The 14,086-nt window shown below is 37.0% G+C and overlaps 1 protein-coding gene across 7 annotated transcripts in view; it reads left to right on the top strand.

Annotated features, from left to right (window-relative positions):
- The window catches only part of LOC121384325 (myoferlin-like), a 175,859-nt gene that overhangs the window by 152,781 nt on the left and 8,992 nt on the right, over window positions 1-14,086 (top strand). For all 7 annotated transcript variants that reach the window (XM_041514666.1, XM_041514669.1, XM_041514665.1 and 4 more), the window contains 7 exons: window positions 814-893; window positions 2,537-2,680; window positions 3,827-3,917; window positions 4,930-5,029; window positions 5,482-5,666; window positions 9,256-9,365; window positions 10,650-10,797. In XM_041514666.1, coding sequence (XP_041370600.1) covers window positions 814-893; window positions 2,537-2,680; window positions 3,827-3,917; window positions 4,930-5,029; window positions 5,482-5,666; window positions 9,256-9,365; window positions 10,650-10,797 — 858 coding nt within the window. The remainder of the gene's footprint in view (window positions 1-813; window positions 894-2,536; window positions 2,681-3,826; window positions 3,918-4,929; window positions 5,030-5,481; window positions 5,667-9,255; window positions 9,366-10,649; window positions 10,798-14,086) is intronic.

Genomic DNA, 14,086 nt, shown 5'->3' with positions numbered 1-14,086 from the left:
TGAACAGGTAGGTTGCAACTTAACCTATTTGGAAATCAGTACAACCCAATATTGAAGATGCATTTTATAACACTTAACCTGTTTTCAACCCTGTATAGCCCGACATTGAACAGGTAGGTTGCAACTTAACCTATTTGGAAATCAGTACAACCCAATATTGAAGATGCATTTTATAACACTTAACCTGTTTTCAACCGTCTATAGCCCAACACTGAACAGGTAGGTTACAACTTAACCTGTTTTCAAATCGGTACAGCCCAATATTGGACATTGAACATTTACATGTACATATATGTTATAACTAAAGCCTTTTTAAAATACAACTAGCCCAACATTGAACTTGTTTTCAAATCAGTACAGCCTAACATTGAAAATTTTTGTGATAGTGTAACAAGTTTTAAAATACAACTAGCCCAAAATTGAACATTTATGTTATAACTTAACAAGTTTTCAAATTAGTACAGCCCAACATTGAACAGCATAATATTGATCAGGTGTGTTGTAACTAACCTATTTTTAACCCAACATTGATCAGGTATTGTATATTAACCATTTTGAACACAGAACAAGTATGTTATAACTACACCCATTTGTGCTGTTCTGTGTATGTGCAAAACACAGCATTTGGCTATACGGTATACTGATAAGTGATTTTTCTTTTTAGTATGATTTGGGCTTGGGATGATGTTTTCTTACCATATAGGTAAGAAAATTAAGTGCTTGGGTCTAATCAATTTTTTCTTTAAATGAGTTATTTTATTTAGAAATGATTAGTATTTGGATGTGTTAATAAATGAGTTTTGTATTTTTCAGGGTAAACTACAGATGTGGGTGGATGTCTTTCCTGCTAGCCCAGGACCACCATTCAATATCAGTGCAAGAAAACCTAAAAAGTAAAACTTGATACTAATTGTTACTACAAATAGTACTGTAACATATGCATTAGTAATATAAATATATCATCATCTACATTATTTGTATAAGTATTACTACTATTACTATAATCAGCATATCGCCACAATGTGTATGTACTCCTAGTATTTAGCGTGTATAGTGTAATTCATCTTCTGTGAGACAATGAATCAAGGCACCCCAACCCTGGCATCGTCAAAATGAATTGGGAACAATATAATATTTTTTAAAAACAAAAAACAAAAACAAAACAATAACTCAAAATAGTACTGTAAGTTGTAACAGTAGCTATTAGTATTAATTGAATAAGTATGAACTGTTATCCAATAGTTATAGTAGAACAAGTGTAGTAGGTTGTTATCTGACAGGTATCCTAGGTATGTTATCTGACAGGTGTAGTAGGTTTGTTATCTGACAGGTATACTATATGTATGTTATCTGACAGGTGTAGTCTGTATGTTATGTGACAGGTGTAATATGTACATTATCTATATGTACATAAGTGAAGTAGGTTTGTTATCTGACAGGTATAGCATGTATGTTATTTAACAAGTATAGTATGTATGTTATTTGGCAAGTGTATTATGCAGGACACAATATTTCATGAGAACCGTTGTTCTGTTCACGTGTCGGTTACGCAACTTTAAAATCACGAGAACCGCCAGTCGGTTACGTGGTGAACAATTACATTCTATAATTAAAGGGACATACCCTAGTTTTTAAACACTAAGACATATTTTTTTACTTTTAGAGCTGTTTTTGATAACTGAAATCATACTTTACTTAGATTTTATTGTTTATATTATCCATTTCCGTACATTTGAAGTGTTTTTGGTCATCCTTGTGTTTTTAATATCACAAAATGCATTTCTCATATTTTTAAAAACGTATGTGCGTCTGAGAAGTAACAGTTATGGAGTCGAGTTTTAGTATATTTTTAGAGGGTATTTCACCATTTCAAAGTCAGACTCATGTTTCACTCAGTTGTAACTTTATCCAAATGTGTTACAGGTTTGTAGATTAACTAAACTTAGTGTGCATTTTCATGGGTTGAAACTAGGGTGTGTCCCTTTAAAAGTACCATATATCAGTAATGAAAGTGAAAATCACCGTAGTGTTTTAGGATTAGGTAGGCCTAATTCATCGGTTACGAGAACAATATTCACGTAACTGAACTATCAGTTACCTAAGTAAAACTCACGTGAACTGACTTCGGCTTACCTAAAATTTTGAAATATTGTCCCCTGAATATGCACATGTATGTTATCTGACAGGTGTGGAATGTATGTTATGTAACAGATGTAGCATATTTCTTTTTGTACATAACCTGACCTCTCCACATTAGTGATTAAGTCAGAAAAAATGAAAAGACATCCAGACCCAAAGAGCCTAAGAGAAAACAGAAAACACTGAATATGTGTGACTGGATGTGGGTTACTCCTGACACAATAGAAGATTTTAGCCAGGCATTGGCTGTTGGGATGTTCATAGCAGTCCATCATGTTACGGGGAAATGGATTAGGTTAAGTATTCATGAAAAGACAAAACACTAAACAAATTTCATTATTTATTTTTTCTCTAATATGCTTGCCTGTAAGTAAACATTCCTTTCTTCTGGTGCCAGGTACGTGCTGCGTATGATTGTGTGGAACACGGTGGACGTGATTCTGGAGGAGGAGTCTATCACCGGGGAGAAGATGAGTGACATCTACGTCCAGGCGTGGATGTCCGGCGTCGATGAGAGACAGAAGACCGACGTTCACTACAGGTGAGCTGTCACACTGTCAAGTTAGTCACAATACTGAACACGGGTTCTTTCTGGATATCGGTTTTTATCAAATCACTGGATTTAGGTAACAGTCCAGCCAGTGCTCTACAACTGGTGTATCAGACTGTGGTGCAGGGTGGGATGCAGCCAAGTGGTAAAGAGCTTGCCTGATGCACAGTCATTCTGGGATCAGTTCCCATTGGTGGATCCATTTGGGCTATTTCTCATTCCAGCCTGTGTGCCACAACTTGTATATCAAAGGCCACAACTGATATATCAAAGGCCACAACTGGTATGTCAAAGGCCATGGTATATGCTATCCTGTCTGTGGGATGGTGCGTATAAAAGATCACTTGCTACTAATGCAAAAATGTAGTGGGTTTCCTTTCCAAAACTAGATGTCAGAATTAAGAAATGTTTGACATCCAACAGCCGATGATTAATAAATTAATGTGCTCTAATAGTGTCGTTAAACAAAACAAATTGTACTGTCTTTTATGGAGAGATTGGATTTACTTTGTAGCTAACATTCGATCCAGTGCTCTACAACTGGTGTAACAAAGGCTGTGGTATGTACTGTACTGTATGTGGATGGTGTATTTAAGAGGTGTATTGCTGCTAATCGAAGAGAATAATGCTTTGACTCATCATCATATTTGATCTGCAAAATCTATAGATACATTTCATTATATACAGTCAACACATTTTATATAGATCTACAGCAATCATAAAAGTGATGTGTAGTGAAAAGTTATATTTTCACTGTATTTTAGATCCATTGAAAATAGAGAAATCATATTAATATATTTTTAAGAAGTTTATGATCCATGCAGTTATCTCCCTTGTAAATTATTATGATTTAATTATTGAGATCAGTGTCACTTCATAATTTTGTTTGTTTGATAATTACCAATGCATATGATCATATTTAAAAAACAGAAGTAATGTAAACAAGTGTACCTATAAAAAAAAAAGATAATATTATGGAGTGCAATGATGGTAAAATATTTTAAACTGATTGAGTACGAAGCCAAATAAGTGTTATACAATGTCATGTCCTTGAATATAAGTTAAAGTTTAACTTCAAGTTTGATTCATGTTTTGTGTTGATAATTATAAATACATGTATTACATGTTTTGATAAAGGTCACTGGATGGTACTGGTAATTTCAACTGGAGAATGGTTTTCCCAATAGACTACCTGCCAGCAGAGCAGACCATGGTTCATAAACGCAAGGTAACTCGTCCTCCGACTGTCGCTAGTCTGTATTGAAGCTTCTTAACAGATGAAGTTATCTCCCTTATATGTTTCATTTTTTTCTAGCCTTATATATCTCTGTATGAACATATTCATCAGAGTGGTAACAAGTTAACAAATGGTGTAATATTAGTACCGGTAATAGATATTAAAATACGGAGGTGCATCACAGTTTGCAACCTATATGCCTGACAGCACACATGTTTTATTTTGAGCCTTTCCTATAATATCAGCTTTGAATACTAAATTGATTCCACAGTTTTATATTATAAAAATACTCTAAATTAGTGTACATATTTCTTATTTTTAAATTATAAATCAGGTTGTAAAGTGGAGTGTATTTTGCAGGAATATAGTATGTTATAAATCTGGTTATAAACAGGAGTGTGTTTCCAGCAATGTACTATGTTATAAATCTGTTTGTAAACAAAGCGTATTTTCCAGCAATTTAGTGTGTTATAAATCTGGTTGTAAACAGGAATGTGTTTTTCAGGAATGTACTATGTTATAAATCTGGTTGTAAACAGGAATGTGTTTTTCAGGAATGTACTATGTTATAAATCTGGTTGTAAACAGGAATGTGTTTTTCAGGAATGCACTATGTTATAAATCTAGTTGTAAACAGGAATGTGTTTTTCAAGAATGCACTATGTTATAAATCTAGTTGTAAACAGGAATGTATTTTTCAGGAATGTACTATGTTATAAATCTGGTTGTAAACAGGAGCGTATTTTCTAGGAATGTACTATGTTATAAATCTGGTTGTAAACAGGAGTGTATTTTCCAGGAATGTACTATGTTATAAATCTGGTTGTAAACAGATGTTTTTCAATTTTGCAGGAATGCACTATGTTATAAATCTGGTTGTAAACAGGAGCATATTTTCTAGGAATGTACTATGTTATAAATCTGGTTGTAAACAGGAGTGTATTTTCTAGGAATGTACTATGTTATAAATCTAGTTGTAAACAGATGTTTTTCAATTTTGCAGGAACATTTCTGGAGTCTTGATGACACGGAACTCTTCTTCTCCCCACTGCTGATGGTTCAGATCTGGGACAATGACAATTTCTCTCCTGATGATTTCCTTGGTAAAAACTACTTCTATGATTAAATCTTAGCTTATTTTATTGCAGGCTAGATGTCCTTAAAAAAACCTATTCAGACATAATGACCCTTTTATGGTATTGTAAAATGAATGAAGAAAGTAAAAGTGGCTTTTAGTGTTACACTGTTAATGACATGTCACAATTATATATTAGTCAAAACTATTGCCTCAAGGTTGGTGTACCAAAGTCTGTGGTATGTGTTGTCTGCTCTGTGGGGAAGGAAGTGCATATAACAGATCCCTTGCTACTAATGGAAAAATGTAGTAGCTTTTCTCCAAAGACTGTATCGAAATTACCACATGTTTGACATCCAAAAGCCAATGATTTATAATTGATGTGCTTTAGTGCTGTCATTATATAGAACAAACTTGAACTTTTGTTTTCTTTCACACACAATATTGTGGGGAGTTGTTAATGGTGATGCTCTCTTCCAGGCACGTGTGAGTTGAACCTGAACTGTGTGCCGAGACCGGCCAAGAAGGCAAGTTCCTGCTCGCTGAAACTGGTGCCAGACATGGATGCGGCGAAACCCGTCAAGACCGTCAACCTGTTTGAGTGTCGCCGGCTCCGCGGATTCTGGCCCGCATTCAGCGACGAGGAGGGAGACCGCAGACTGACCGTTAGTATTGACACTGACTAATGAGAAGGACAGTATAGACTAATGACTGTTAGTACTAACAGTGACTATTGGGAATAACAGTATAGACAGTAATGACTCAGTACTACAGGGAGTGTATTGGGAGTAAGAGTATAGACAGTAATCACAGTATAGACAGTAATCACAGTATAGACAGTAATGACCATTGATGATAATAACTGATTGATTTGAAGGGAGATTAATGACTATTAGTATTAATGGTGATTGTATTGGGAGTGACAGTAAAGACAGTAATCACAGTATAGATAATAATGACTTAGTATTAACATTGATTATTTTGGGACAGTGTAGACAGTAATGACAGTATAGACAGTAATGACCGATAGTCAGACCTGTCAACCCTCCCGGATTCCGCGGGAGTCTCCCGGTATTTGATCAAATCTCCCTTTCACCTGTGCGGGAGACAATTTCTCCTGTTAAATGACATTTTTGTAAGCATAAAAAAAAATCGATCCTCTTTTGTCAATATAACATAAGGGAAGTAACTCTGCCTTTTTTTCTCATTTGGAATATGTCGACTACTTTCGGTTTCTGAGAATGTAACAGGCCGAATTGTCCCAACTGTTTAACCTTTGCCGAAGTGAGAATTGTGGGATAGCCTATTTATATTGTTCACAAAGCACATGGAGTTTATATTTTTCAAAAAGCACAATGACGTGTTATTATAATGGTTGTTGTCATCGTAATGGCTACGAAGCGTGTTGCCGCTAATTCAACAGGCTGTGTATTGACATTCAGTGTTGCCATATAAAAAAACTATCCAATTTAGTTCTAATAACACCTCTGAATTGTAAAATGTCTTTCCACTGGATTACTTAATGCAACTATGACGAATCTGAACTGCCAGACTCCGAGTTGACAGCGATACACATGATGCATTATGATGTTAAAATCACATGTCACATCAAGACAACGAAAAGACCAATTAGCTGTATAAACATACTTGTGTCAGTTAATTTTGTATGTTTGTGCAGTAAAATGTTGGTTATAAGGGTACACTTCAAGAAATTATTTTTGTACAATTAAAAAATGTTGTGTTTGACATTGACATAAAGTTACTCACGGAAATGGGTATAATTCCGGTATATTTCACACGATGTCCGTAATGAGGTTTTACTTATGATTAATGAAAATACAATGTTTATTGCATCATTATAATGATTTTAAATAAGTACCACGCCACCGTTCCTCATTATAGTAAAAACTGAATATTAATTTATACAATTTATATAAATTTGTCTTTGGTACTTAGGTACACTAACCACAAATGATAATGTAACGCAACCTGTAAGTGTAATACCGTAAATGTACTAATTAATTTTTTAATGTCTTGTTCATGTTCTTAACATTTTTGGATAACATATTTTTTTTTTTTTTAAATATGTATTAAATCATAATAATATTTAAACTTAAAAAAAAAAATATAAAAAAATATTCATATTTTTTTTTTTTTTTTTTTAATGCCAAGATCTAAGGTTAACAAGTATATATGACATTATATAGTATTCATATAACTTATTGTAATAATGTTTTTTTTTAATCTTGTGATTTTCGGTTAAATTGTGTGAATTTAAAAAATCTCCTGCTTTTTCAACACACACCTCCTGCTTTCTCTTGACTAAAGGTTGACAGGTCTGCCGATAGTATTAACATTGATTGTATTTGGAGTGGCATTGTAGACAGAAATTACTGTTAATATTACATTTAAAATGTCTTACAAAAGAAATAGCGAATTTAAATTGAATTACAAATGCTTGTGTGTGTATATATATATATATCTATATATATATACTGAACAAAAAAAGAAACTTCCGATTTGTACATATAGTATTTGTTGTGTTAAAGAATTCATTGTGTAATGAAATTATATAGGTGGTATTAGCCTTGAGCTGTATTATCAGGATTCATGAATTTTATCGATTATTTTTGCACTGTTAATCGTCGACAACGTGATATCCAATTTGCACGTGCATGCATGGTTCGACATGTCCCGTGTAGTATTCGGTCAATTTGTTTTACTTTTCGGGGTGGGGGTTGTGTCATGGTCTGGGCAGCCATTGCCCATGGTTATCGTTCACCACTAGTCGTCATTGATGGCAATTTAAATGCTCAACATTACCGCGATGACATTCTGGCTCATCACGTCATTCCTTTGTTCCATAACAACGCCAACATCTTGATTTTTCAGCATGATAATGCCACCTCTCATACAGCTAGAGACACTGTAAATTTTCTTAGGACAAATAACATTGATTTCATAGATGACTGGCCCGCTAAAAGTCCTGATCTCAACCCCATCGATCATGTCTGGGATAGTCTGCACAGACGATTGAGGCGTTGTCACAACCCACCCGCTAACGTCAACGAACTTCGTCAAGCGCTCATTCAGGAATGGAACAATATTCCACAGGCAGAAATCAACACTTTAGTCAATTCTATGTGCCTGCGATGCACTGCAGTGGTCAATTCAAGAGGTGGTCATACCCGTTATTAAGTGGTGTATTTTTTTAACCCCTACCACACTTGGTCAAAATTTCTCCCAGTTTCTGTTAACCTATGGCCATGATTTTTGCACCAAACGATGCATCATGGAACACTCTTTAAACGCATATATAACAATTATTCCCCTGGTTTGTTTTCATCAAGTTATGTTCAAGCAAAGTTAGCTGAAGTTTCTTATTTTGTTCAGTATATATATATATATATATCCTCGTTTAATCGAAAAACCGTACGACTAAGAGGAAATGTCTGGTGCGCATGCTCAGTCATGTCAGGCTATCAATTTAACGACATTAATGTTTATCTTGTTCAGTTTACAAATAAAATGTATAAAAAGGTAAGTACATACTCACATGTTATTTCTGTTCCATCAAGAATTGCACCAGGTGGTAAGAAAACGTCATTTTAAAATGATTATCGAAAACCGTACTATGACGTTATCAACGTAATGCCAACAACACAAAATCGGCTTTTCCCTGCAAAAAGTCATGTGACAATCACGTGACCTGAAAGCGGCTATCCAGAAGTGACCAGTCATTACTCAGTCGGCAGTGCTAGCAGACGTGTTTGCTGTTTAGGCATGCATTTGCATTGCATTCAGTAAGATTAAAGGTTACAAATTAACTAATAATACATTTCATTGTGCATAAAACTTATTCTTACCGGGGGGTTTTCTGCATTTTTAAGGAAATTTGTTTTAAGTGTACTTCCTTGACAAGACGTTGTTGTTGTGTCAATGATCGAACATGCACAGACAATACAAAATACGCGGAAGTAAAATGATAAGGTTTTCGATTTCGTACGGTTTTCGACAATTGGCTATATATATATATATATATATATATAGAGAGAGAGAGAGAGAGAGAGAGAGAGAGAGAGAGAGAGAGAGAGAGAGAGAGAGAGAGAGAGAGAGAGAGAGAGAGAGAGAGAGAGAGAGAGAGAGAGAGATATGAACAGAAGAAATAGACAGTGTATTTAACCTGTTTGTGAGTATATAGGATCTAACACTGGGTATATTTAAGATGTCTGACTGGAGATATTTTGTCTGTAGGGAAAGCTGGAGCTGGAACTGGAGTTACTGACAGAGGAGGAAGCAAATGAGAGGCCAGCTGGAACTGCTCGGGACGAACCCAACGAAAACCCCAAACTAGACCCACCCAAGTAGGTTTCATTGTCTGGTTTATGTATGTCATATACATAGTTTAAACCCCAAACTAGATCCACCCAAGTAGGTTTCGTTGTCTGGTTTATGAATGTCATACACATAGTTTAAACCCCAAACTAGACCCACCCAAGTAGGTTTTTTCGTCTGGTTTATGAATGTCATACACATAGTTTAAACCCCAAACTAGACCCACCAAAGTAGGTTTCTTCGTCTGGTTTATGAATGTCATATACATAGTTTAAACCCCAAACTAGACCCATTCCAGTCAGTGCACCATGACTGGTATATGAGAGACTGTGGTATGTACTACCCTGTCTGTGGGATGGTGCATATTTAAGATCCCTTGCTGCTAATCGAAAATAATAGCCTATGAAGTGGCGACAGCAGGTTTCCTTTCCCAATATCTGTGTGGTCCTTAACCATATGTCTGATGCCATATAACCATAAATAAAATATGTTGAGTGCATCATTAAATAAAATATTTCCTTCCTTTCTTCCAAACTAGACCCACCCAGGTTGGTCTCCTTTGTCTGGTTTATGTATGTCATATACATAGTTTAAACCCCAAACTAGACCCACCCAAGTAGGTTCCTTTGTCTTGCATGGTTTGTGAAGTGTGTCTGGGACCGATCCCCATCAGTGGGCCCATTGGGTTATTTCTTGTTCCATCCATGACTGGTATATCAAAGGCTGTAGGATGGTGCACACAAAAGATTGCTTGCTACTAATGGAAAAATGTTTTCTCTCTAAGACTAATTCATACTTACCAAATGTGACATCCAATAGCTGATGATCAATAAATGAATGTGCTCGAATTGTTGGAAACATGTATAAAATGGTAAATGTGCTACCATTTCATATCACGTCTGTCCTTTATGATTATTATTAAAAACATTATGAGCACTGGCAAGTAATAGCAAATAAAATAAACTTTATGAGGGATTTAATCTTGGTTTGACTTGTAAATGAAATCTGAATTAACATCATACAAAAAGATAAAAATTAAATAGCTGTCAGGAAATTGTTTGTTTTTGTCTGTTATTCCTGTAAAAGTATTTATCATGTTGTGAAGAATACCGGTAATGTGATGTTATTTGTTATTTTAATCATCCTGAGATGTTATTCCTTCAATAGTGTAATGTTCTCAGTAACTTAATCATTCCTGTGACAGTGTAATGATATTTCTAACTATTTCAGTAATTTCGGTGATAGTGTAATATTATTTGTAACTATTTCAATCGATCCTGTAATAGTGTAATGTTGTGTTGTAACTATTTCAGTCGTCCCGAGACCTCGTTCCTGTGGTTTGCGAACCCACTGAAGACGCTGCGCTACATCATCTGGAGGAACTACAAGTGGTACATCATCGGTCTGCTGCTGCTCATCCTCTTCATCCTCATCATTGCACTCTTCATCTACTCCTTCCCGGTAAGTCTCTCTTCATCTTCTCTCTCCAACTTCTCTCTTCATCTACTCCTTCCTGATAAGTCTCTCTTCATCTTCTCTCCAACGTCTCTCTTCATGTGCTCCTTCCTGGTAAGTCTCTTCATTTACTCGTTCCCGATAGGTCTCTTTTCATCTTCTCTCTCCAACTTCTCTCTTCATCTACTCCTTCCTGGTAAGTCTCTCTTCATCTACTTCTTCCTGGTAAGTCTCTCTTCATCATCTCTCTCCAACTTCTCTTTTCATCTACTCCTTCCTGGTAAATCTCTCTTCATCTACTCCTTCCTGGTAAGTCTCTTCAATAACTCCTTCCTGGCAAGTCTCTCTCCATCTACTTCTTCCCGGTAAGCCTCTCTTCATCTACTCCTTCCTGGTAAGTCTCTCTTCATCTACTCCTTCCCAGTAAGTCTCTCTTCATCTACTCCTTCCCAGTAAGTCTCTCTTCATCTTCTCTCTCCAACTTCTCTCTTCATCTTCTCTCTTCATCTACTCCTTCCTGGTAAGTCTCTCTTAATCTTTTCTCTTCATATACTTATTCCCAGTAAATTTCTCTTCATCTTCTCTCTTCATCTACTCCTTCCCGGTAAGTATCTCTTCATCTACTCCTTCCCGGTAAGTCTCTCTTCATCTACTTCTTCCCAGTACGACTCTCTTCATCTACTCCTTCCCGGTAAGTCTCTTCATCTACTCCTTCCCGGTAAGTCTCTCTTCATCTACTCCTTCCCGGTAAGTCTCTCTTCATCTTCTCTCTCCAACTTCTCTCTTCATCTACTTCTTCCCGGTAAGTCTCTCTTCATCTACTCCTTCCCGGTAAGTCTCTGTTCATCTTCTCTCTCCAACCTCTCTTCATCTACTCCTTCTTGGTAAGTCTCTCTTAATCTTCTCTCTTCATCAACTTATTCCCAGTAAATTTCACTTCATCTTCTCTCTTCATCTACTCCTTCCCGGTAAGTCTCTCTTCATCTACTCCTTCCCAGTAAGTCTCTCTTCATCTACTCCTTCCCGGTAAGTCTCTTCATCTACTCCTTCCCGGTAAGTCTCTGTTCATCTACTTCTTCCCGGTAAGTCTCTCTTCATCTACTCCTTCCCGGTAAGTCTCTCTTCATCTACTCCTTCCCGGTAAGTCTCTCTTCATCTTCTCTCTCCAACTTCTCTCTTCATCTACTCCTTCCTGGTAAGTCTCTCTTAATCTTCTCTCTTCATCAACTTATTCCCAGTAAATTTCACTTCATCTTCTCTCTTCATTTACTCCTTCCCGGTAAGTCTCTCTTCATCTACTCCTTCCCAGTAAGTCTCTCTTTATCTACTCCTTCCCGGTAAGTCTCTTCATCTACTCCTTCCCGGTAAGTCTCTCTTCATCTACTTCTTCCCGGTAAGTCTCTCTTCATCTACTCCTTCCCGGTAAGTCTCTCTTCATCTACTCCTTCCCGGTAAGTCTCTCTTCATCTTCTCTCTCCAACTTCTCTCTTCATCTACTCCTTCCTGGTAAGTCTCTCTTAATCTTCTCTCTTCATCAACTTATTCCCAGTAAATTTCACTTCATCTTCTCTCTTCATCTACTCCTTCCCGGTAAGTCTCTCTTCATCTACTCCTTCCCGGTAAGTCTCTCTTCATCTACTCCTTCCCAGTAAGTCTCTTCATCTACTCCTTCCCGGTAAGTCTCTCTTCATCTACTCTTTCCCGGTAAGTCTCTCTTCATCTACTCCTTCCCGGTAAGTATCTCTTCATCTACTCCTTCCCGGTAAGTATCTCTTCATCTACTCCTTCCCGGTAAGTATCTCTTCATCTACTCCTTCCCAGTAAGTCTCTCTTCATCTACTCCTTCCCAGTAAGTATCTCTTCATCTACTCCTTCCCAGTAAGTCTCTCTTCAAGTACTTCTTCTCGGTAAGTCTCTCATCATTTTCTCTCTTTATCTTCTTATTCCCGGTATGTCTCTTTATCTTCTCTCTTCATCTTCTTATTCCTAGTATATCTCTCTCATCCCAGTATGTCTCTCTTTATCTTCTCTCTTCATCTAGTCATTCCCAGTAAGTCTCTTCTTTTTTTCTCTCAATCTTCTCTCTTCATCTACTTATTCCTGGTAAGACTCTCCATCGCATTTCTTCATCTACTTATTCCTGGTAAGACTCTCCATCGCATCTCTTCATCTACTTATTCCTGGTAAGACTCTCCATCGCATCTCTTCATCTACTTATTCCTGGTAAGACTCTCCATCGCATCTCTTCATCTACTTATTCCTATAAGTCTACATCTTCTCTCTTCATCTTCTCATTCTTGGAAAAATCTACTATTTTTATCATCTACATCTCTCCATCTACTTGTTAGTGGTAAGTCAATTCAGCTTCCTCAAGTCTCTCTTCGTCTCATCTCTCCATCCATTCATTACCCTATGTATTTCTTTATCATCTCTAGTTATATTCTCATTCCCAGCAAATCTCTTTTCATCTACTGATTCCAAGTCAGTTTCTGTTCAACTTCTCTTTTTATGTTCTGTCTTCATCTTGTATATACCGGCCTCGGTGGCGTCGTGGCAGGCCATCGGTCTACAGGCTGGTAGGTACTGGGTTCGGATCCCAGTCGAGGCATGGGATTTTTAATCGAGATACCGACTCCAAACCCTGAGTGAGTGCTCCGCAAGGCTCAATGGGTAGGTGTAAACCACTTGCACCGACCAGTGATCCATAACTGGTTCAACAAAGGCCATGGTTTGTGCTGTCCTGCCTGTGGGAAGCGCAAATAAAAGATCCCTTGCTGCCTGTCGTAAAAAGAGTAGCCTATGTGGCGACAGCGGGTTTCCTCTAAAAACAGTGTCAGAATGACCATATGTTTGACGTCCAATAGCCGATGATAAGATAAAAAATCAATGTGCTCTAGCGGCGTCGTTAAATAAAACAAACTTTACTTTTTTCATCTTGTATATATAGAGCACTGGTTGGGTTAGGAAAAAAACCCAAGTCCATAAAAAAAAAAGATGAACCCTGTAACATGTCACTCTTTAGGCAAACACTTTACCCCTGGGAGGGGGGGGCGGGACGTAGCCTAGTGGTAAAGCGTTCGCTTGATGCATGGTCGGTCTAGGATCGATCCCCGTCGGTGTAACAAAGGCTGTGGTATGTAATATCTCATTTTGCTATGGAACTGTTATACAGTTGTTGGAATCGTGATCGTTTCCATCTTAATTAAACGTCCGATCCTCACAGATCGTCGTGAAATATTAAAGGGTATTGCATGCTGCTTATCACGGTGGGTATGGATTATAAGGAACTGTGCAC

The sequence above is a fragment of the Gigantopelta aegis genome, chromosome 10 (assembly GCF_016097555.1).
Source record: "Gigantopelta aegis isolate Gae_Host chromosome 10, Gae_host_genome, whole genome shotgun sequence".
NCBI lineage: Eukaryota > Metazoa > Mollusca > Gastropoda > Neomphalida > Peltospiridae > Gigantopelta > Gigantopelta aegis.
Note: the sequence above shows the minus strand (reverse complement) of the source record. Positions and strands in the feature narration are given on the sequence as shown.